This window comes from Arctopsyche grandis, chromosome 9 (genome assembly GCF_051622035.1).
Source record: "Arctopsyche grandis isolate Sample6627 chromosome 9, ASM5162203v2, whole genome shotgun sequence".
In the NCBI taxonomy this organism is placed as follows: Eukaryota; Metazoa; Arthropoda; class Insecta; order Trichoptera; family Hydropsychidae; genus Arctopsyche; species Arctopsyche grandis.
The window spans coordinates 8,994,186-9,019,263 of NC_135363.1; the positions used below are offsets into that span (position 1 = coordinate 8,994,186).

General features: G+C 34.5%; 3 protein-coding genes across 5 annotated transcripts in view; 1 reads left to right on the plus strand and 2 right to left on the minus strand.

Moving 5' to 3' along the window:
• Positions 1–18,511, minus strand: LOC143916762 (uncharacterized). Of its 3 annotated transcripts, none has more exons than XM_077438004.1 (6): positions 17,708–18,511; positions 7,364–7,605; positions 2,676–2,866; positions 2,358–2,514; positions 1,926–2,091; positions 1–1,363 (listed from the first exon to the last, which is right to left on the minus strand). In XM_077438004.1, the coding sequence occupies exons 2-6, from the start codon at positions 7,550–7,552 to the stop codon at positions 732–734; spliced, it is 1,335 nt and encodes a 444-aa protein (XP_077294130.1). In that variant the 5' UTR covers positions 7,553–7,605; positions 17,708–18,511; the 3' UTR covers positions 1–731. The 3 variants fall into 3 exon arrangements, with proteins under 3 accessions (XP_077294130.1, XP_077294132.1, XP_077294131.1); XM_077438006.1 differs by lacking the exon at positions 17,708–18,511 and adding an exon at positions 9,040–9,238; XM_077438005.1 differs by lacking the exon at positions 17,708–18,511 and adding an exon at positions 9,030–9,238.
• Positions 9,856–13,350, minus strand: LOC143917262 (testis-specific serine/threonine-protein kinase 3-like). Its single transcript, XM_077438745.1, has 6 exons — positions 13,300–13,350; positions 11,875–12,040; positions 11,719–11,833; positions 10,485–11,290; positions 10,047–10,111; positions 9,856–9,939 (listed from the first exon to the last, which is right to left on the minus strand). Exons 1-6 carry the CDS (start codon positions 13,348–13,350, stop codon positions 9,856–9,858), a joined length of 1,287 nt encoding a protein of 428 aa, XP_077294871.1.
• Positions 18,256–25,078, plus strand: part of Drp1 (dynamin related protein 1) — an 11,405-nt gene continuing 4,582 nt past the window's right edge. The window contains exons 1-6 of the mRNA XM_077438998.1: positions 18,256–18,473; positions 20,784–20,928; positions 20,997–21,416; positions 21,504–21,613; positions 23,184–23,321; positions 23,401–23,641. Of these exons, the coding sequence (XP_077295124.1) occupies positions 18,372–18,473; positions 20,784–20,928; positions 20,997–21,416; positions 21,504–21,613; positions 23,184–23,321; positions 23,401–23,641 (1,156 nt within the window). The 5' untranslated portion in view covers positions 18,256–18,371. The remainder of the gene's footprint in view (positions 18,474–20,783; positions 20,929–20,996; positions 21,417–21,503; positions 21,614–23,183; positions 23,322–23,400; positions 23,642–25,078) is intronic.

Here is a 25,078-nt window from a genome sequence, read left to right on the forward strand (position 1 = left end):
GTATATCGCTTTTGAAATATATTTTCATTAAAATACAGCCATAAATATAGGATAAGTTACATACAATCTAAATATTAAAATTAATATGGCACTAATGATACTTAAATGAGAAATGTAGTACTAACACAGTTTGACAAAACATTTTTAAGCAACATGATTTTCAGATACAAAAACTTTCATCACTATCATGTTTTATTTGATACACAATACACTTGATAAACACAATCCATATTTGTAAGTCTATACTATTGTCGGTCTTATCAATTCTTAAATGAAAAGTAAAGTCAAACATTGTACACTGTACAGTGTACAAATGTACAGTAGCAACATTTTGGACACACAGTCTTTCTTAGGGCGAAATCACACAGGTAAGAACGGCACGACGCGTGCTTGGCTCCCTGCTGTGGTGGTTCTCCCACATTTCTTCAAATATGGGACACACCGTTATCGATCACTGTTATGCAAGGATAAAAACAAGGATATAATTTCACCGAAAACACTCCAGTGGGTGGCTTTGGGACGGTGTGTGCTGGGCGTGCCATATTTTTTTTGTATGTTTAAAAGTATCTAAAAAAAACTTTGTGCCACGTTCCTTTGCTGTGTGTTTTCGCCCGTATTCACGTTTATTAGCATAACTATTTAATGATACTTATGAAGAAGACTAGTTTCAATTGAAATGAAACAAACATTTCTGTCAACAATTGTTCTAAATAAGGTGTCCTTGCCAGTTATCACCTTCCGACAGTGTAGTTTTCATTCAAATATTTAGCTAAAGTTACAGTAGGATGCAAGCACACATTGCCTAGCTCATCTTCAGATTTGGTGAAACCAGGTTTACAGGAGCATTCGGTGCTGGTAGAATTTGATTTTGACACCAGCCATTCTCCATCCTTGCATGGTCCCTTTGTATACAACATGTGACACATCCCGTCGACTATTCTCATCCCTGGCATAGTCGAGCAATCATCATCTACCATTCTGGTTTCATTACAAGCGTTGGGCTTATCTATAGATAGTAAGCCCACACACCCACATACACCATTATAAGCAACGCCATCGATCGAAGGGCGAGCTTCGAAGTCAAATATTACCACCTGGCCTGCCTTACAAGGACCTTGCGAGCCGACTTTATAGCAACGCTTCTCGTCTGGGAAGTAAAGCCTGGAACGACGACATGGAAGAGGGAGACATCGAGAAGGTGGAGCAAACAGCTCTTTAGCACTACAAGGACCTTGCGTGTACAGTCTGTAGCAAGAGCCATCAGTCCAAACTGCATAGTTCGGTTTACATCTGCATTGGGCTCTTTTCGGGGATTCAATTGATAAAGAATAACGATGTCCGTGATTGCAAGGTCCTATTGAACCTGAAAGTAATCATTTAATAAGTACATATATACAGAGGATTTCAGTAAACAGGTTTTCAGTAATATTGTTTCTGATGACATTTAATCTAATAACCTGACGTTTATCAGGTTTCAAAGGATTTACGAAAACCCTTCAAAACCGTCTGAATGACAGGGCAAAAATCAATACCAGAATAATGGTTTTGGTGCAAACGATCGACAAGCGCCAGACAGACTGAACCACAGATTAACTGGATGGCTGCTTTAAACGCAATTCTCGACTTCACGAATGATAGATTGCACATCAGATGACGAGTAACCTTTCGATGTGCACAGATGCAATTATTAAAATGGTAATTATTAAAATTGAGTTGGATCTTTCTGGCGAGTTTAATAAGGCAAAATTTGGAACTAAAGTATCAGAAGCACAGAACGTATACAGGGTAGGTATGTCGGGACTTCGGGTAGATTTCGCTTAGTGTAAGTGCGAGCAGTGCGCACGCATAAGGTACAAGTGTCGTTAATCTGTGCTTCAGTCTGTCTGGCGCTTGTCGATCGTTTGCACCGCATCGCAGAATAATACCTATTTCATAGCAAAATTTTGTATTAAAGTGATAGTGAGGTAGATCAGAGCTGCAACCACATCTGCCACCAGGTAAAAACACTTGTCCTGGTTTGCAAGGTCCTTTAGTATAGTATTCATAACATCGTCCATCCTCGTTCCAATAATGACCACCGATGACATTGCACTAAAACAGTTTTTAAAACGATCAACACCGAAACTTTGAAAACACACATTTAGACTTAAAATATTTATATATATTCCAGATACGAGCGCACTTTAAGTGACTTTCTCCTTCTTTGGCTCTCTTGTGTGCGTGTTTGAATAACAATTAACGTTAGTATGCAGGACTAGACTTGCCCACAACATTGGACGAGGCATTATCAATGTCATGACACAATGGCAGGTCAACGAGTTGTGCAACACCACTCATTGGACGTGTTTTATACTTACAGTGCAATTGGCTATTCCATCGGTGTCTATACTCAAAATGTTTCCAAGGGAGCACGGTCCTTTGCTGAACTTTCTGTAGCATTTTCCATCAGCTGGCCAAAATATTTGAGTAGGATCGGGACACTCGGATGGATGCAAACATTTTCCAAGCTTATATCTACACATATGCACATAAAAAGTTGGTATGAAAAAATAAATCATGATCGGATAAAACCATACACGAAAAATCCATACAGAAAAATGTGAACTGGAAAAGAAAATCGCTTTTTCGTGTGCGGTTTTATCATTGAATCCAAAATGTAGTATAGGAATACGTACTCAATTCCTGGCTTGGATGGATTCGGTGCAAAATATTCGCCAGGTAAACAAGGACCTCTGCTAAATATCGGGTGGCAAATATTCGAATTGTAAGCTTTTATCGTTTTTGGAGGACAGCGACAAGTAGCTCCAGAACCACTACCTACTTTACCCGGTGTAAGTTCCATAGAAGGTGGACATGGATAGCCCATCTGTTGAAACACAAGAAGAAGCATACACTTTACAGGAAGGTGTTAAGTAAGTATGTAGGTAATAGACCCAAATATTTTTTCGGTTTAACGCAATAGTCAAGGTGCAATACCTACCTGACTTGAAGTTATGCAAGCGTTTATATTATTTTATGCTTGGTTAAATGTGTGTCGGAAGTATGAATTATTCAAATAAAACTAACTCTTATAACACAAACTGACGAAATTAGCACATTTTCACATTAAAATGTTTATAATAGTTATTATGATTCATAGAAAGTTGAATAAGTGGCAAAAAATTAATTGACTTGTTAAGAAAAGAGTGACAAAAAAATTCAATGCTTCATTTTCAAAGCATTCATCGAAGCATAAAATATTATTTATTCGATCTTGCACCATGAATATGTGCAGTAATTATATCATATATATATAGAATATCGCTATTCTGTCTGTGTGTTTGTGTGTCTAGTGCCGGCCTTACACCCAATGGCGCCCTCGGAAAATTGTTTCTAAACACTCTTAGAAAAAACTTTCGCCTTTGGCGCTCTAATCTAAAATTTTGTATGGCTCTTGGCGCTCTAATTTTAAATTTTAAAGCGCCTTTGGCGCATCCAGCGGCGCCCTAACTTATTTGGCGCCTTCGAGCGCCACCAGACCCAGCCCCCCCCCCCCCCCCCTTTAACCGGCAATGTGTGTGTCTGTCTGTCTGAGATAACGGTCGCCGTACTATAATAGTCGTTTCGATTCGACATACTTATTTACATACATATGTCACAACTAAACCTCTGCCAAAACGTATATACGAAAATAATAACGAAAAAAAAAACTTCTATATATACTCTTTACTACAAATGTTTCCGCTTAGCAGAGAATTTACCGCCATCTATTGAAAATTTATTTAATTAGCTATTCTATTGCTGTTTTATATTGTTTATATGTATATTCAAAGGTAGTTTTTTACTATTTCTTTTTGTTCATATTAAACAATTACGTATTCATATTAAATTAAATATATTTAAAAGGTATTTGAAAAAAATTCAACCACGTGCGGATCGAGCACAGGACCGACACATTACTTTTATTTATTTTTATTTAATAACTTAATATGCCAACACCCATGCGATGATATTTCATCGGCTACAACACTAGTTAATTATAAATACAGAGAAGCGTAAGTTACACCAGAAATATTATATTATAACTTCCTTACTGTGCTGAGAAAACCGGTCGAAGTGCAAGCAAAAACCTTTTCCTTTAGTTGTATGACCTTTAGAGAAACGCATCTATGTAAGTTTGATTATGCAAAATAATACGATTCTTTTCGACTTGATTAATTCAACCGTCAAAGTCACATTTTTAATATGAAGATTTATGCAAATTGTGACCGGATTACGAATAATTTTCAACGGTCGACAAAAGGTTAACAAAAAACTTTCGATTATTCAACATCCATAATGCGATTTTCTCATACATACAGCGCAACAAAATAAACGAATTTATGAACTTGAATTATTCATGACGTGAAAATACATAATAATAATGGACGCTCTCTTACGCTTTGGGTCGTCGGAATCATCGCATATTAGTATTTCGTTTATTTTAAATCTCTTTTTTATTGACTTCGCGATCAGTAATTGATAAAGCGTAATGAAAGCGTGCTCAAAATAAGTATACACAATTTTTTTACTATGCTTATTTACGTGTGTGGTGCAATTTATGAATGAACATTTTGTTGTGCTCGTTTATCGACATGCGAAGGTGAACTGTGTGGTTACGAAATTTCTATGAAAAAAAAATGAATCACTCATTTCTAGCAAGTTCTCAATGTCGTATTACGAAAAAATGGGGACCGTTTGCTAATTTTGATTTTACCGGTGATTTTATTTGAGCAAAAGTGCAATGTTGGTGTTAACTATTGTTAGTACCTATCGAAATACATAATCTAATTCATGGAATCTCAGACTGTTCATCAAATGACGATTCATATGTACAGGACTGTTCATCAAAGGACAATTCATACATGAACTGTTCATCAAGCATTGATCAGTAAACCAACGATTCTTCCAATTGCTTATTGAATTAAAGAAAAATTGATTAAAGAAAAGAACAAAATTTTCAATAATTATTCTTATTAGACTATGATTAGAGGACAGCAAAGGGTGATTACAGCAATATTTTCTCAATGAAATCTCAATGACTTCTCAATGAAATCGTTGCTGCTGTCCCTGAATGTGATATTTTCCACCTTGGGGAGCGTAGATTATCGGATATTATTTTAACATATTTATCTGGTAACCTGCGCTCATCATTACTTTCTTAGTTTGAATGTGATGAATGAGTGGAATCTTAATCTACTCTCTTCCATTTGGGCCTCGCTGTGATTTTATTTTTATTTATATTTTGTTTTATTTTGTTTTATTTTATTTAACTTTTTCTTTCTCCTTTGTATATTTTTATATACTATTTTAATTTTGTTCAGTGTAAACAAAGAATGGGATTTATGGATTTTATTTTTAATTTTTACACTTTTGTTATTTTTTTTTCTCTCTGAATGATGTATTATTTTCCTTTTGTTACTTTTTTTTATTATTTTATTTTACCATGTTTTCTGCTTTTGCTTTTTTCCTTTATTTACAGTTTACTTGTTTTTATATCATGTTTTTATATCTTTTTCAAATGTAGGCCATTGTGGCGCATTAGGTTCTTCCTGTAATGCCACAATGGTCCAAAACTATTAAATAAATAAATAAATAAATAAATATGGTTTTTTTCAGCTATTGTTATTGTGACCAGGGCTGCGCATACCATATGTACAAATGTGTGCAACGCGCACAGGTGGCCGAAATATAAAGGCGGCCGAAAGAACAAGTTACAACTTGTAACACTCCTGAACTATAATTCGAGGAAATTACGGGATAGCAGGTATAGTTTCGGTCCTAAGTCTTTTATGTTCTACTAGATGAACCCGGCATGCGTTGCAATGCCAGAATAAGGAATGCAATTCCAGTTCCCGTTTGCGTTCCCGTTCCCGTTCCCGTTTCAAGTGATGGTTGGAGCTCTACTAACGTCTCTTCAACGCCGTGTCGTCATAAACCAACTGGTAATTTGGTTACCAACGTACACATTTCCTTGACTACACAATGGCACTTCAAACTTTCGCGTCGGTAATATCGTAATTACGAATATTATTATTAAGAGGTTTTTCAACAGTAAGCTTCCCGGACATGCATACAACAAATCCTGAAAGTTCCATCGTGGTTGAGTGGTTTAGGAGCCTATACGAGACAGACAGACATACAGATTAACAGAAAAACAGACATTCAATTTTATATATATAGATTATCTTTGCGACTACCAGATATATTTCTTTAACGATGTTTAGTATTGGTTGGTCATCGAAAGAACAATGTCCTAGATATGGGATTGGGGGTAAAAACACTATATTTTCATGAATGAACCTGAAATTTTTCAGCAATGGTAAAAACAATTATACCACTAGTGATTTTACCCGGCTTCGCTCGGTATTTAAATCGCTTAAAGATGGCTAATCTAATAGTAAACATTCATTTGTTTTTTTTTATTAAATTTATTTAACGGAACTGTAAATCGGGATTCGGAGCTGAAACAGGAATCCGGATCCGGAACTAAAACAGGAATCTGTATCCGGTAATTAAACAGGAATCTGGAACCGGATTTGAAAAAGGAATCTGAAACCGAAACTGAAAAATGAATCCGAAACCGAAACTGGAAAAAGAATCCAGAAACGAAACTGAAACAGTAATCCGGATCCGGGACTAAAACAGGCATCGGGATCCAGAACTGAAAAAGGAATCCAGATCCACGCAAAACGCAATCGAAATCGAACTTCATGGATTCTACGAACCAAAACATACATACATACGTACAAAGTCTCATTAGATATGTCAAATATGTATGTATGTACATCTAAAATCTATCAAAAAAGTAAAAGTTGATATTTTTGCTTTAAATTTTCTATTATTTGTCAGACATACAGCAGAAAATTTTAAATGCAAATATGTATAATATTGTATTGAATTACCGATCAAATTAAACATACAAATACGTTTACCAAAATTATTATAATAACAAATAAATATTCCGTAAAAAGCAAGAGTGAAAGCTCAATTAGTATGTAGAATGTTTAACTTGTTATAAATACGTATAATAATATCATCAATATTCCCCCACAGTCTTGCCCACCAAACCATTGTCTCATCCCACCTTCAAAACTGGCTTCTTCACAAGACAAAACAACTTTGAAACATATTCTTACATAATCACATGACGGATACTAAAATTGATGTCACACTGAAAAATCGGTAGAGTATTTAAAGTAGACACGAATTCTTACATGAGATTTTGTTCATCTCTCAACCAAATAATAATTTTGAAAGTTTGATAAAAACAGTTGTTTTATCAGGTACCTACTAATCAAAGTGGAAGTCGTTCCAAATTTACATAGTAAACATTATACAATACCTTGAATATTTTGTAGCACTTTCCATCTGGAGGCCAGTAGAGCATTTGCCAACCCTGAGGCAGCAAAGCGCAAGGGTTGAGGGCCGGATCTGCCCACGAGGGTGCAAGAATGGCTGCCGAGATGAACTCAAAACACCACAAAAACACGAGATAAACACGAAGAGACATGTCTGAGCCGTTCAGATACATCGTCACGATCGCACATTTAATTTATCACATAGCAAGTTTGCCCAACACGCCCACTGTAACACAAACAATAATTAGAGTTTCGCAATAATTATGCACATACAGAGAATTTAGCGAATATGTATGTTTATGTATGTATGTATGTGTAGAAGTAGAACCGCAACTGTGAACTTTCGATACGAGCGAAAGTTACATAAACACTTTATAGCAATAGATTAAATCGGTTACTGGGTATTCAGGTATAGTAGGCGAAGGTATAACAACTACAAAAAAGGTACTATCTTTTCAGGTAAAGTTTTCCGTATTGGGTATATGTACGGAAGTTCAGTATTTCTAAAGAATTTGACGAATTCAAATAGTTTTATACAGACGTTTCACACTTCAATACAGTTCTGAAATATGCATTATGTCGGAAATCATTGCCAATCATTTTTCAATACATGAAATATTTCTTATCTTATTGATTCTCAACCCATTTAACTTAACGCGCCATTGATTGTTGTATTATAGAATGTGAAATTTTATTAAACGGTAGGAAAGTTTTCAAAATGTCACAATATCCAGTTAAAATTAAGTTTTATGCTAAAAATTTGCAGTGTAGGTAATAAGTATAAATTTGTATTAATATTTTTGAGTGTGTCTACATTTTTTTTTAAACAACATGTAATGATTTTTTTTTGATAATATAGTACATATGTATATTGTCACTGAAATTGCCTACTGTTAAACAATTATAAATTTGCATACAAAAGATTGATGAAATTGGACATGTCAAAAATATATGCAAAACTATGTATGTATGTACATAATCTACAGGAAATATTCCAGAATTTTTGTACCAGAAGAATTAAGAAGAGAGCTCATATATGTATGTAGATATTTACAAAGACTTTTGGTCTTAAACAAAACTTGATAATAAAAAAAAAGTTTTTTAAAAACATACCTCTTCTATAATTTGTATATAAAATTATTATTTTGTATAAAAACAATAATTTTATTTTACTACCGCCTTTTATGTATGTTTAAAACTAATAAACAAACGATGGATAAACGTCAACGACTATCTCGCCGGGCAGATATCAAACGCGTCTTACACGATATTTTTGCACCATCGTAATGGCGGAGGATCCATTTACTTATATTGATGACCAAAATGAGCAATATGGCAAAGTATGAAAACGATCGGATAAGAGGCAAACTTTTTCCTGAATTATAATCGTAAGTGAAACGTAAAGGAGGTATGTAATAAAAAAAAACTTTGGAACATTTCAATCGGACGTTTCCTATACAATAAGGTGTACAGAAAATGTTTGGAAAACTTTTTATAAAAAGGCTGAAGGCTTCTTAATTAAAATTGCTTTACTGACTTATTATAAAATCACGAAATATGTTATAATAAAGTTATTTTTTCTAACGTCTTGCAAAAATGTTTATTTTAAATATATTAATGCGGATTTATGTATATGTGCGTATTATATACCAACTCTAACCATATGTTTCGTCAACTGCAATTGACCAAATCAGAAAAAGTTCAATATCAAAAGAAATATTTTAAATGATGCATCTGTGTCCGTTTTAACGGTGCGAGGTTAACGCTAGTTGTTTGAATTTGACAGTTGTCATGTTTCGCGCGCTTTGGCCAAAAGACAGGAGATGCAGCCCGATCTGCACGAATCTCTGAACGCCACTGACGACACCTTTTCGCCGCACGTGAGTCGCGATGTTTTCCCCCCCTTCGGATTCGGGGCTCCGGCTAATCGCCGAGTTCGTTGTGCAACCGCAAAGTTACCACACGCGGTAACGTTTTCAAGGTGCGCAATGGTTATGAAACGGACACGGGACGAAAAATCTCCGGGCTTCCGCCGCGATCTTTGGCGTCCCGGACTTACGAAACTATGTTTAGGTATATATGTGGCTGTGTTTCATAAATCCGGTCGCGTTAGACAATTAACGTCGTTATTTTTTTTTCTTCATAATGCTGTACGTGAAATTTTGCCGCATGCGTTCTCAATTACTTAACGATCGAATTTTTAACGGTCGTTTATTTTAATGCACCAAGGCCGTTTCGGTTATTGAACTGGACTCGGTGTATTTGATGAATTTTTAATATATTGAATTACTATTACGACCGATTAAGCTGTTATAAATTTTATCGCAATTGATATGTTGTGGCTAACACACAACTTTACAATTCAATTTTTTGCAAAATATATGTACATACATATAATCTTAAGCTGTGAAATCGTTTAAAAAGCGTGATATTAACTCCGACGTTTTCCCATAATACGATTTCAATTTCGACTAATTTATTCTAATTCTTCTAATTGTTGGAATACTTCTAATGTTATTTCACCACTCAATGTGACGAATGGGTCAATTTTCAAATATTTCTAGGTCATAAGTATATGTACGTATTTATAATGAGATGATGATGAAAATACATTATTTTAATATATATTTTTTTATTTATGAATATTTGAATTCCGATACTTTTTACTTTTTTTTTACATTCATTGTTTAAAGCGATAGCTGTCCTCAAATTGGCCCCCCTTTTGACATCAACTAGTCAAGTTCATTTGAATGCATTCTCTATCACTTTTATTAGGATGCTAGGTCTTGTTAATATATTTTCTTACGTCAGTAATGGGAAAAAGACAAAGATAAAAAAATACTGCGTCTCAGATCTGCATACATTGAGTATTGGCGAGTCATTCTGCAACACATCGCAAACATGGGAGCTAAGTTCATTAGTAATTTAATATTCACAAAAAAGTTTTAAACGTTCATAATTTTTTTTTATTTTCATATAAAAAGATATTATAAATTTGTTATAAAAGTCTAAGCCTTTTGATATTTTTATTTAACAATATTTTTTTGGATTCGGGAATATTTTAGATCTAAATGTAGCGTTTTCAATAATAATGATTTTCATTACGATGCATCCACTCGTGGTTCATAATTTGGTGTAAAGAATATCTAATTTTGGGATCTGGTTCTAATATGTCTCTAAGTAAAAATTTCACCGCGATCGATAACGTGTAGAAAAGTTTGTTTGAGAATTTAAAATTCTTTGTAATTTGACTCTCGAGTAGTTTCCCCAAGTGAGTGTCATCGAAAGGCATCGTAGCGTTAAGAATCGCAAACAGAATTATTCCCAGAGACCAAACATCGGCAATTTTGGGATCATACAAAACTCCAGCAATGATTTCTGGCGCTGCATAAGCCGCAGATCCGCAAAAAGTGCTACTAAGAATTCTTCTATTTCTAGCATCCACACAGTATCTAGCAAAGCCGAAATCAGTGATCAAAGTATCAAAATATTCTGTCAATAGAATATTTTCGCATTTGAGATCACGATGTACTATATTTTTATCGTGCAAATATTTCAATCCGTTGGCAATCTGTTTGAACCAAATCCTGGCTTTGCTCTCTTTGATAGCACCATTCGTTTGGAGATAGTTTAATAAATCTCCGTTCCTTGCATACGTCATGAATATGAACACTTTGGGTCCGTTGTAGACTATTCCGAAGATGTGGACGATGTGCGGATTTTCAATCTGGCGCAAAATCTGCAACTCCCTCGGAAAGAACTTGCACAAGTAGTCTAGTGGAGCTGTGTCCTTGTTGAAAATTTTGCAAGCTAATTCTTTGGAGGTGGAAGTGATAGGATCGATACGTTTCGCTTTGTATACTGAAGCGTAGGATCCTTGTCCTATTTTTGATCCTATTGTGTATGTGTTACTAGACATGTTTCCGAAAAGTTAGAATAAAATTTATAATACTAGAAACATAATAATATGCTTTGAGGAGTATTCATTTGTTTTATCAAATGTCAATTTCAAATTTTTTTAGTTATTTTTTTCATCTTGGATTTATAGTTCTGAAAATCCATTTATAATTAAACTAAATTCTTAAATTTTGATTTCCTGAATAAAAATTCTAATTCAGTTCTGTTCGTTGTCAACAAATTCATGGCCATGATTGAAAATATATCATACTAATACATCAATTAAAATTTAATGCATAAATTAAAACCCAGTGACAGTTCGTCTTTGAGGGCAACCGGGGCACAGCCCCATTCACATTTTTCCTAACCAAAAAATAAAATAAATTTAGTATGTTGTTGGTGTCTCGTCAAGAGTCGACAAGTGTTTGTTTATCCCGCTCACCATCCGGTGAACAGAACTGGTTCGTAACTCAGTTTGGGGCAGTAGCTTATCTGCCATGGTCCCGTGGTCGCCAGCTTCAGCTTAGCTGATACTCTGAAACTTGCGGGTGGTATTACTTATGTATGTGTAGAGTATGGACAGACAGTCAAAGCAAACAAATATCCGTATTATCGTATATTGAAGGTCGTTTATAGTTGGCTGCGTAAAAGTCTCTTTGGGGCAGAATACGCCAGCCCCGGTTGTCTATATTCTCTATACGGTTCGAAAAATACCCGACACCGTCAACGTTTTTTGACATTTCAACTATATTTTGCAAAGTATGCTTAAATTGTCAATCACAATATAACAATTTAACTATTACATATATTTTTTTTAATCAGCTATAATTGATTTTTCTGAACACATAATGAACGAAGTCGATTACAATTACAAAAAAATCATTTTCCTTGGATTACATTGGGGACGAGAAGAATAAGAGGCGACTTAATGGAAGTCTTTAAAATATTAAATAATCATTATAATTGTCATATGTCCAAACTTATTACTTTCAATGAAAACACTCATCTCAGAGGTCACTCCCTTAGACTCCAAAAAGAAAAATCGAATAAATTGATCAGAGATTCCTTCTTTTCAAACAGAGTGGTTTCAATTTAGAATAGTCTTCCAAATAATGCAGTAATTTCTGAAAACCTTAAAATTTGTAAAAGCAAGCTAGATGTATTTCTTAAACTTAAAGGATTTCTGTAATTCTTCTTTCCCAATAACTTTTCTATACTTTTGCTTTCTTTTATTTAATATGTTACTGTTTTAGGTATTTTTTTTTTATCTTTTATCTTTATTCTTGGTATCTTTTGGTATTCTCTTTTATGTCACATCCTTTATAGTGTTTAATTTTTTTTGTCTTTTATCTTATTAATGTTATTATTGTTAAGAGTATTATTGTTTTATCTCATCGTCCAAACTAAGCCAATCCCCGAGGGCCTATCGGCTTTGCCGCCTTCCCCATGTATTCTAATAAATAAATAAATAAACAAATGTTAATAAAAATATATATATTGGCAAAATATATATATATATATATATATATATATATATATATATATATATATATATATATATATATATATATATATATATATAGGGGGAAAAAAATAAATATATAGGGGGGTGGGCTTAGCTTTCACGTGCCCCACTTGTTTTTAAAGTCATGAGCCGCTCCTGTTTAAACCCATCATCAAAATCGTATAAACTTATCATAAACATGTGGTATTTGAGTCCCAATTCAACAGCTGATAGGCAACAAGCCCGGATATGCTACTGTTCTATCGTGAAGACTTCTCTATAGGTATATCAATCGAGGTGCATTGTTACAGCGTTTTGGGGAATCGCTGGATATCCTACAAGTGCAAGATGAAAATTATATGGCGAGAGTTTCGTGTTGGACACAAGAATCTTTTTTATTATGTAATAAATAAGCGATCGTTGTGTTTAAATTTCACATTCGGTGCATGGGCGTGTTTTGTGCTATTAAAAATACGCAACACATTAAAAACTTGCCAGTTTTGGCACACAATAAATCACTTTCGACTTTTTTTTGGTCTTTTCAAACTTGCGCATCAACGCTTTGAACATTATAAAACACTAAGCCGCTTTAAGTATTCTAACACCTATTAACAAAAAGCGATTAACGACATTTCTTTTGCATAATTAATTTTCTAAAGCTTCTATGAGAAAATAATACATACATACATATACAGTGTTACCACATTAAATTAATTGCAGTTGTCGCGAACGGCTATTAGTTACAATTCTTAGTGAAAATAGTTTTATATAAACGATGATGATAAGTGCTATATACGGTTGGATTTTGGTAAAAAACATCAGTAGCATTTCTTTCAAATCTATAGACGTGGTCGATAAATTCGATTGCTATAATTGCATAGATTTTGTCGGGTCATGATTATAGCGATTAATAAATATCTTTGATACGACTCTATTAGTGTTTCCCAATCAAACGGAAGTGGTATGTTCGTATGTGTGACTATTCTTATTTAAAACGAGTTTGATGACTTTGCATGATGTCCATCGATGAAATTATCCGACAGGTCAGCATCATCATGCACGAATACAACAAGATAAAATTGTCAATTTAGTGGATTATTCCAACAATTCGATCGACTTTCGTTTTAGAAAGCGACATTTCATATTTTAACTTCCAGGGGACATACATTCTGACGACATCGTTAGATACCGATTCCAGTACAGGTATCGTCTTCCACCAGCCGATTGTACAAGGAAGTAGAAGTCAGATCGGTTGCACAATAAGTGGTAGAAGCGAAGATTGTGATTCAAAAACGAAAGAGAATAGACCTCCAATGATCGAGTTCCTCTGTGAATAAGACAATTTTCCCAATGGATGTTTTTATTTTATTTTTTGCACGCACCTTGGTTACGTTATAACCAGTTTTTTTTTAATCAATTGACTCGTGAAGCTTCATGATTGTATAGAAATATCAATTGTCGACGTGATATAAACAAATCGTCAATGATGATTTATTACGCTCTTCATATTATAATACACTAGTGTTGTTCCCGATGAAATATCATCGCATGGGCTATGGCATACTAAGATATTAATTAAATAAATGTGTCGGTTTTGTTATTAATTAAATAAATCCGCAAGTGGTCGAATTTTTTTCAAATACCTTTTAAATATATTTAATTTAATATTTATATTTTATTGTTTAATATGAAAAACATGGTAAAAACTACCTACCTACCTATGACAACATAAACAATATAAAACACCAATAGAAAAATTAATTAATTAATTAAATAAATTTTCAATAGATGGCGCTAAATGCTCAGAGACTTTTCGCATGATCTCAAAACTTCATCTATTGTTACTACGTACATAGATAAAGTAAAAAAAATAATTAAATGAATTTTAAATAGATGACGCTAAATGATCAGAGCCGTCTAAATACTTAGAGCCGCCGTAATAAATACTTTGCGTCGTCTGTTAGCCTAGAAAAAAAATTGGTAGCAAACAGTATATATATATATATATATATATATATATATATATATATATATATATATATATATATATATTTATATATATAGTTTTTTATTGATCTGTTATACTCGTATATATTTTGATCTATTAAGTGTAAAAACACTGCCAACAGCAGTGTTTTTACATAAATATGTCGTATCAAAACGACTATTATAGTACGGCGAGCGTTATCTCACACATAAACATACATAGACACACACCGACACACAGAATAGCGCTATTATATGTACATATGTATATATGATATACATATTAAAAAGTGAGAGAAAAACTGAATAAATAGAGAAAATCAGCCGAATCGCAGATCATCATCATTATTTTAATTTGTGCTTTATATATTTAAATCGACGCTTTCGTTTTCAAAGGAAACCATTAGCATGATTACGATTAAAGTTACGATGCAATACTATTATTACAAGTCGTGAGATGCAAACGTTGCACACTCTTGACCTTTCACTTTCACACAAAGATTACGCGATTCACAATGCAATTTTATTGTGACACTTGAACGCGGGAAAACACCACACATTATTGTGTTCTTGATCGAAATTTTATTATTGTACAGTCATCGTGTCGAAAACGAAAAGAATGTGATTCACGATCAGCTACCTACATAAGTATGTATTATATGTGCATAGATCCGTATGTATGTATGACGAGTCGTGAGCAATTGAACATCAATACAATAATAAATAAATCGCTCATTGTCAAATCGTTTAAGGAAAACGCTATGCGAAATGCCGTTATAACAATGGGATACATATTTATAAGATATAATAATGCTCCCTGTAGAAAGTGTTTCATTTATAACGACTTCCATGTATGTATGAACTAACTACATATATGCATATGGTACATAGGTATCACCATATCAAGTGATGTTGTTTCTAATACTCTGAAATCCACCAGAAACTTTATTGACAATAAGTTAGTACGCATGCGAGTTGTCCCATTTCGAAGTGACCTAAATCTGATGTGACCTCCATGATAGGTAACTGCACTTTATTCCAGGGCTGTGGAGTCGTAGAATCGTAGCTTTGCGGTTGGAATCGTGGATTCGTTAAAAATCGAACAACTTTGACTCTTAGCATTTATTTTTTAACCTAATTATGTATATGAGTATTGAAGTATTAACTAAGAGTGATATTAAGATCCAATGTACCCAAATATATGTTGATTTGAGATAGTGTTATGTCATTTTTATCTTTGTCCTTTTTCCAAATTAAGTCAAATTGAGGAGAGGCCTGACATTTTACAAATCCGTTGTCATGCATTTGTAAATAAAAAATACAAAATATTGAAATAAAAAAGTTTAATTAATGATTCACATTAGCTCACTATTCATTACTTGCTTTTTTCCGTTTTCTTGTGAAGTAGATCTACCACGTTGCAGAAGTTTTTATTTGTATTTTTCGTTTGGTATCAACGAAAAATACAAAAAAACTTGTAACCATTGGTGTTGTGGGCAGCTTGGTGCGGCCCACAACACCAATGGTTACAAGTTTTTCAGCAATTAAAAGATAAGATTTATGAAAGTATGCGAAAATTTTAACGAGCAAACAGTCGTAGTTTCTCAGAGAAATATTATAATAATAGAAGTGGCTTTATTGTTGTTAAGTGAGGAATATCCACGGACCTTTTCACTTAATTACAGCGACAGTCGTGTTTGATGCTTGGTGCTCGACGTATGTCCGATAAAAACTTCTCTGTTTGTTTATACATATATTACTCGCCAGATGGGCAAGTGCATCGTTAGAAATTGTACAATGCATTTAAAAACACAAAATAAACAACATGGGATACATTTTTATAAGTAAATTGATCATTTAAGTAACATATTATTCTACTAACGTCGTAGTTTGACAGTTTGTAAAAGTTTCATGGCGATCGCCCGCATTCTACATAAAATTTCAGGGGTGGCACCAGAGAAATGCAAAAATTATTTTTAAATAAATGTAAAAACATTTCTCTCGGTGGTACCGAATACTAAGTTATATTAATAAGTATGAAAACGATCGGATAAGAGGCAAATTTTTTCCTGAATTTGAATCGTAAGTGAAACGTAAAGGAGGTATGTAAAATGTATTCGAATATTCGGATTTGGGATTCTTACTACCAACGCCCAATACCACCATATACTTAAATTGTAAATCAATCTTTTATTTCTGTAGTGAATACATATGTGACGACCCTGATCATATTCCGTGCGTTATAGCATATATGAGCTGTCTAGTTTCAAAACCAGATAGATCAATTTTTTTTCAATTTTCATTTTATGCTATTTTTGTTAGGTCAAAATACGGATCCATATGTTGGCCAAGTAAGAAAGTTCAAAGCAATTTACATTATATTGAATTACTTAGCTAAAGTCAAGGTTTGTTTCAAAATCAGATAAGTCTCGAAGTTTGCAACAAAACCAGATAGATCGCCCAATGGAGGTGAGTCGCAAACTTATGCAAAAATTCATATAAATCAGATATAGTTTGTTTCAAAACAAGATAGATCCACAACGTTGGTTGCAAAACCAAATACATTACTAAACTAGGTTGCAAAACCAGATAGATCCAAAATTAATTTTTTTTTTCAAAAACTAGTTATTGGTCAAAAGTGAAAATACAGTCACATGTATGACCAGTTTATATAAAATATTTAAAAAAATAAAAATAAAAATTAAGCTAGTTATAAGTTTTTCCTTGTTCCTGAAAAATTTCTAAGAACTGACTTATCTGGTTTTGAAACTAGACGGCTCATATATGCGTAGTCATGGAGACGGTACGCTTATTATTTTGAAACAGGCAATTTATTGGTAAAGGCACTTTGTAATGAACGGATTTACGCGCGTCTTTATGCAGAGGGCGTGATACGTCGTTATTCTTCCAAGAGTCGAGTTAGGTGGAAACGTGGACTAACCTTGGGATAGTTATATATGTGTATATAGTCGGGGAGGTTCCTGACTGCAAGTCGTCTGCGTTGATAACAGCTTCCTGGCTCCGGAAGCTGGCTCTGCGGTCGGGTCACAGCAGCGGGAGGGGGGAGGCAGGAGACAAACTCCGTACTGCCTCGTGTGGACCCAAGATGGCGATCTCTGGGCGTCTCTGAAGACGCTCGGCGGAGATGCTGGAGGGAGGTCCGTCCCGGATGGTGGCTGGCTGTCGAGAGAGCGCGTATCGATACTTCTCGAGAGGGGTATGGTGTTTGGCGCGGTAAAGTAACTGGTGCCAACCTAAAGATTACTACCGCTACCAACTGAAAGGACACTCGGGAGAACGTCGCGTTACAAATTCTATTATTATAACATTTCTTTGTAGTCTCTACATTGATTTTCGACAATGTGCAATAAAAATATTTTAAAATTAAAACTATACAAAAACTCACACACAGACATCAATAAGCAACAATAAAATAATTGTAAGATGAAAAGATCCGGCAAATTGTATTTGTTTACGAATGCGCGTTGCAGTGCATGGCTGTGGTTAGAGGTGTTTGGCTCGTTAGTGTCAGAGCGGTCCGCAAACGGTCGTCGGCGCAGTGAGCGAGTCGGGCTCGTCTCGATCGCCGTCGTTCGCAGTCCGCTATGGAGGCTCTCATCCCTGTGATCAATAAACTGCAAGATGTGTTCAACACCGTGGGCGCGGACGCCATCCAGCTGCCGCAGATCGTCGTCCTCGGCACTCAGGTACATGACCGCTTCTCCACACCGCACCACCTGCTCACTTACACCACCGCCACCACTACCACCACCACCACCGCGTTGCATAACACCGCCCTTTGTCCCCAAACACCCCCCGCAACCCCCTCCCCGGCGCCCTCACCTCTGAGGACGATCTTTTGAGGTTATGTCCGATCATTTCGATGCATTTCGTACTCGCCTTCAATTACCAACTCGAGTCAAACTCACTTTTATTTTGATGAATGATGATGTCGGATTTTGGCGCTGCCCATCTGTCGTGATCGGTTTCTTTAGCCGTGCTGGTTTCTCCACGAAGAGACAGTTATCGTTTTGTTTGATTGATTTTTTGTTTTGTGTATTGCGTGCTTTCCATTCTATTTGTGTCAAATTCAATATTCGAATGTGTAATGTGTACATGATGCGTTTTCATATTGGTCCTGTCATCGGGGACAAACTTTGATATATTTCCTAATATACTGCAAACGTTTAAGTATACTTGTGTATTATATTTTGTTTTTATTTACAATATAGAAAAAATTTAATCGAAGCATACGTACAACTATAGCTAGAAACGAACATTTTAATATAATATTAATTTTTTAAACCAAACTGAAAAATTCAACAGATAACAGATATAGAAACGCATAGAAATAAATAGAAACAAAATAACAATTTTTTTTTTTGATTTTTAAATGCTTTTTATTATTACTAAATTATGTTCACAATATATCTTATATCTATTTTAATAGCTAGTGATCTACTGGTCATTTTCTATTTTACAATTTAAATTTAATTTTGTTAGTAATCATATAGTATTATATTATTCTAATGTTGATGTACAGCATAATAGGAAAAAGAGCTCAAAAACCTGTTTACAATTTTTATAAATGCTCATAATACACCTAATACACAATATTAACTAAAGACTCTCTAAAGTCGACGATCTAAAGCAGATTTTGTTTAGGTAATCTGTGTTTATACCTGAAGGGTATAGACATTTTGTTGTAATCACCGAGACTCTTCACAAGTGTGTTAGTATGGTTATTAGAGATTGTCATAGAATCTACTGGTTAGTTTCTTAGTAATGTCTGTGACTAACGGAATATTATAAAATAACAATATAACATACGAGCCCAATTAGAGATTTTTACAAATAACAATATAATATACATAAAGAAGGACATACGTATACATAAAAATAACAAATATACAATATTTCAAAATAAAATGAAAGAAAAGTATAATTGTCATTAATATATTTAATCACAAATAATATATGTAATATATCGACAATGATAAATGGACCAATCAATCAAAACTCTTCCGATGGCAATCCTGAATTGATGCAAGAAAACACCAAATAGATCGACCTCATTCAGCTCCCTGTTAAACATACGATAAACACGCTGTAGATAGGAATATTTTATGGAATTATGTAGTATTGAAAGGATTAAGTGAAAAGAGTGCAGCGTTTCTAGTATACCTAACTGGGATCCTGAAACCAACCTCACTCAGTAAATCGGGACAATCGAGGAAACCATTTAGGAGTTTAAAAAGGAATGTAACATCAGTGAGTCGTCGCCTTATAGAAAGATTGTTACAGGATAGGAGTTTTGAAATATCGGGAGCAGTACTATGGGTGTAGATAGGAAAACGGTAGTGTAAAGATTTGATCAATTTTAATTGGACTTTTTCTTACAAGGGAAAAATAAAGTAATTTAGGTACATGAGGATCATTACAGGGTTTAGTTGAGCGGAGTAGGAATCCAAGAGATTTATATGATTTAATAGCAATGAAGGAAGTATGTTCAAAGTAGTCGAGTTTATTATTTAGTATTACACCAAGATCCTTAATAGGAGAGGATGTATTTAAAATTAAATGGTAATGATGAGTGATGGTAGTTTTATTTCTGGTAAAGTTTAACATTTTTCAGGATTTAGAAAAAGGTTGTTATTTAAGTTTTATTTATTCATAGATATAAAGGATCACATATAGTGATCGATTACCGATAATCTTTAGTAAATAGATTAATCATAATGAATGAAAGTAATTAATCCTTGTGCTCGTTTGCTTCTTTTTATCGTAGCTGTAAATTACTTCCAATTATCACATATAGATCCAACAAATTATGAAGTTATCTCACCGTGTCCGTAATTAATTGATTATTACTTATGCGTAAACTGGCAGTTGCTCCGTTAATCGCTACAGTAATAGTATTTGATATGCAATTCTCACTCTAGATGTGCAATCACCGGAGAATTACACCATATATTATATTTTGAACGTTGTATTAATTTCATTTAATTTTTTTATAGAGCTCTGGCAAAAGTTCCGTAATAGAAAGTTTGGTAGGAAGTGACTTTTTACCTAGAGGCACCGGAATAGTTACGAGAAGACCACTCGTCTTGCAGCTGGTTTACGCACCCAAAGATAGCACCGAGCATAGATCTGCCGATGATGGTATTTTTTTTTGTTTCATTTTTTCATATATTGTATGGAATTTATTTTCAAATCTTACTACTTTTCAGGAACACTTGAACTTGAACAATGGGGGAAGTTTTTGCATACAAAAGAAAAGGTGTATACCAATTTCCAAGATATTCGAAAAGAAATTGAAAGAGAGACTGATAGGCTGGCGGGGGCCAATAAAGGTGTCTGCGCCGACCCGATTAGTCTTAAAATTTTCTCGATTAAGGTCGTCAATTTGACGCTAGTAGATTTGCCGGGAATCACCAAGGTGCCGGTCGGGGATCAGCCCATAGATATCGAGAATCAAATTCGTGAACTTCTCTTTAAACATATATCGAATCCCAATTCAATAGTATTAGCGGTGACGTCTGCGAATACTGATATGGCTACTAGCGAAAGTATTAAGATGGCGAAGGAAGTCGACCCGGACGGTAGAAGAACTCTGGCTGTAATTACCAAATTAGATTTAATGGATGCTGGTAATTTTCGTTCCTTGTATTGAACTATACTTATATGCATATATAGTGTTTGAAATTTTTTTCTGATGTATTTGTTCGCTTTATTAGGCACTGATGCCATAGACGTGTTGTGCGGAAGAGTGATTCCCGTTAAATTGGGAATTGTAGGAGTGGTAAACAGATCTCAGCAAGACATTATTGACAACAAAACGATTAAGGTGAGTTTTATTATAACAAATTAGCAACCAAACAAACTACCAGAGCCTGGAGCTAATCAATCTGTATCAAGTTTCATCCATTAAATTCGGATATGATGATGATTTTTGTTGGTTAGTTCTCGTTGATGAGATATAAGCGTTAAAAAAAAGTGCAGAATTCAAAAAAGTCTTTAGCTCAAATCATTTAACATCTGAATTAGTTTGTTTAAATGAAATAAATATCGAGATAGAAAACCAATCATTATAATCTTAGTGAATTAAAAAACATGACAATATGCCCCATATGGGTGCAGATGTAACGTATAGTTTCACTCCAGGTCAAAAGTCCCACATGTGTTTCCATTATGTCAGGCGACTTGCGTTATGTCAGGACTAAGCTGGAGGACGTGTCAGATAGATGAAGCGGGTTCGTCTTGGTTCGTTAATCTCGGCAAAGATCAGCCAGCCGTATGAGCTGACTGGAGAAGAGCTGGAGACCAGGTCATGCACTTTCGTCGACGTTGGACTGTGGCGAGATCTCTTCTTCTCTGGAAATGGCTTCTGGCTGTTTTCCACAAACATCGTGGCTTAGGAAGGTGACGGGAAATCCAGGAGCTTATAAGCTACCACTGGTCTCCATCGCCCAGGGAACGTTTTGCTCTACTCTGTGGTTTGGTCTCTACTCTGGTCCAGAGTAGACTATTGTAGACTTGCGCTTGGAAACTGACTGGTCCGAGGAGTAGGGGCTGGTAGGCTATACCAACTTAACTATTTGGCATGGCTATGTTGTGGAGTATGTGGCGTTATAAGGCTAAATAAACGCATAATAGCATGGAAAATGTGTAAAAATATATACATATTTTTGACTTATAATTCGCTAGATAAGTAATTAAAAGTATTTTAAAGCAATAAATAAATTTCCATCAATATATAAAAACATCTGACTATTGATTCCAATACTCACTTTGAGCACAGCAATACTAGTGTTGGGTAGGGGTGGGTTCAGGATTCAAATGAAAGGCCAAAGTCGCTTCACAGCATTTATTCAACGATGCCAGAGGTCCACACGGAACCACGGTTCACTCTAGAATAATCTGATCTACCGTGTGTACTTCCTTATAAAGGACAGGTTGCACAGCACAACTTCCCTGATTCATTAATGTGTCTATTGTATAGGCACTTAGCGGTCTACCCTGGCTAGTCTATTGTTTACGAACGCATTCGCCCAGGTCTGTGAGAACTCCAGCGTAACCCCTGTTCGGGCACTCACCGAGTCCCGTTAGTCTAATCCGGGGTCTCTATTGTTCACCCACGAATGCACTTAGACAGTGGATGCTCTCTCTAATGTTCCCACGTTACACTAGTTTTGAGTTAAAGACCGCAAAAGCCAATTTTTTTTAAATTGTGCGGTTTTTTAAACGCTCATATCTCATTAATGAGAGTGAATCAACAAAAATTATTATCATATTCGAATTTAGTGGGTCAAAACTTTGAAAGATTGATTGGCTCCGCTCTGTAATTATTTAGTTGCTCAGTGTAATTTAATATTTATTTAAATAATTGTTTTTATTGGTAATTTTTCACCTTATAGGATTCTTTAAAAGACGAAGCTACATTTTTACAAAGAAAGTATCCCACTATTTCCACTAGAAACGGTACACCGTATTTGGCCAAGACTTTAAATAGACTATTGATGCATCACATTCGTGATTGTATTCCTGAACTTAAGGTATTTTTCACTGTTTATGTATGAACTTTATATTTATATGTTTCAAAGGTGTAATCAGGTAAGTGTTTATTGTTTTTAGGTTAGACTCAACGTAATGGTATCACAGTTTCAATCGTTATTAAATTCTTACGGAGAGGACGTATCAGACAAATCGCAAACGCTTCTTCAAATCATAACAAAGTTCGCCAGTGCGTATTGTTCAACGATTGAAGGAACTTCTCGAAACATAGAAACAACGGAATTGTGTGGAGGAGCGAGGATATGCTATATATTTCACGAAACGTTCGGACGGACTTTGGATTCCGTACATCCTTTAGTAGGTATGGTATCGCTATATTTCTTGTATTAACCAGCAGCGTGGTTAGCATATTATGCTTTCGAGCAGAGTTGTCAAGGTTCGATTCCCACTAGTAGCTGTTGGCCAGAACTTGGTTTGTGACTCTAGGTCGATCGTTTCCTATCAGACTTTGCCAATTCATTGAAACAGTTTTTGTAAATTGGCATCTCCTTTCCAATCTCAAGTTATTCAGCGTCTTGAGGTTCGCCAATTTCTATAATAAAATGCTGCAAAAATTTCTCCATAGATGTCACTGTGGATGATGTTTTTATGATTTCGCATTGTATAAAATGCTTGTATTGATTGCATTGTATATGTATTAGTACACTTGGTAGCGATCTGTAAAGGCAAGTGTACATGTTCGATTGAAATAAAAATAAAGTAAAATATGTATAAGCCAAATTGCCCAGCATTGCTCGGGTGAGTAAAAAATATTTTAGAAAATTTTATATGGGCTCTGGACTCTTCTAAAAACTAATTTCTTGATCCAAAATGGAAATTGTAGATTTGTATATTGTACAAATAAACAAACATTTATTTTTATATTATGCTAGTGGTTCCACTTGGCTTCGCTAGTTATTTGTACGATAATATAAATCGCATAAACATGGCTTTATCTAATAGTAAACATTCATTTGTATTATATTTTTACATTTAATTGAATCGAAAAGAATGAATATTTTACGATAGCCAGTAAAAAACAAATTTGGCGACAGCCAATCAGAAACGAATTACACGCACTGGTTTTTGTTTTATATTTTTTATTTTGTACATCTGCTAGACGTTTGTAAAATTGGCCAAATTTTTCTAGACGTCGGTTTTGAACTCTGCTAATTCATTGAAATATGTAAATTCAAAAGTTTTAATATTGATCAATAGATGTCTCTATTTATTAAAAAATTGTATTTTTCTTTCGTGGTTTACATAGTGTTGTGCCTATTGATATTTCAATGTGTATTTTTGGAATGGAATTATTGAACGTAAATTTGAAAACGAATTACTTATCTCAAAAATATGATCTTGATCCTGAAAATATGATTTCTCAGGTGTGCATAAGTTACAGTAATATATTTTGACCATTTGGAATATATTCCATCTAAACTGGTACCAACTACCGTTATAGTTGAAGTGTATTTTCAGTTGTAATATATTTTGACGATTTGGAATGTATTCCGTCTAACCCACGTGAGTTGATTCATATGGCCAATTACATTCCAACTGGTCAAAATATATTACAACTGAAAATACAGTTCAACTATAAGTTGGTACCAGGTTAGAAGGAGAGGTTAGCTTTTCGTGAAAACGTCAATCGATTAGTAAATTGAGTTGGAAAGACACATATTTTTGCTTTGAACACATTATTAGAGCTATCGTAATACGGTAGTCACTACCTTTATTTGTCAATTAATTAGTAATTCTC

Bases quoted from the DNA above. Each gene is read 5' to 3' on its own strand.
- LOC143916762 (XM_077438004.1), bottom strand. From the start codon at position 7,552: ATGTATCTGAACGGCTCAGACATGTCTCTTCGTGTTTATCTCGTGTTT. The intron at 2,867-7,363 runs GTATTGTATAAT...GTGTTTCAACAG, and splicing joins AGTGCTACAAAATATTCAAG to ATGGGCTATCCATGTCCACC. The intron at 1,364-1,925 runs GTATTATTCTGC...GATTACTTTCAG, and splicing joins AAAATTTTGCTATGAAATAG to GTTCAATAGGACCTTGCAAT.
- LOC143917262 (XM_077438745.1), bottom strand. From the start codon at position 13,350: ATGTTCAAAGCGTTGATGCGCAAGTTTGAAAAGACCAAAAAAAAGTCG. The intron at 12,041-13,299 runs GTGATTTATTGT...TGACAATTTAAG, and splicing joins AGACCAAAAAAAAGTCGAAA to CATACTTTGCAAAATATAGT. The intron at 11,291-11,718 runs GTGAGCGGGATA...AAACATGTCTAG, and splicing joins CCAGTTCTGTTCACCGGATG to TAACACATACACAATAGGAT.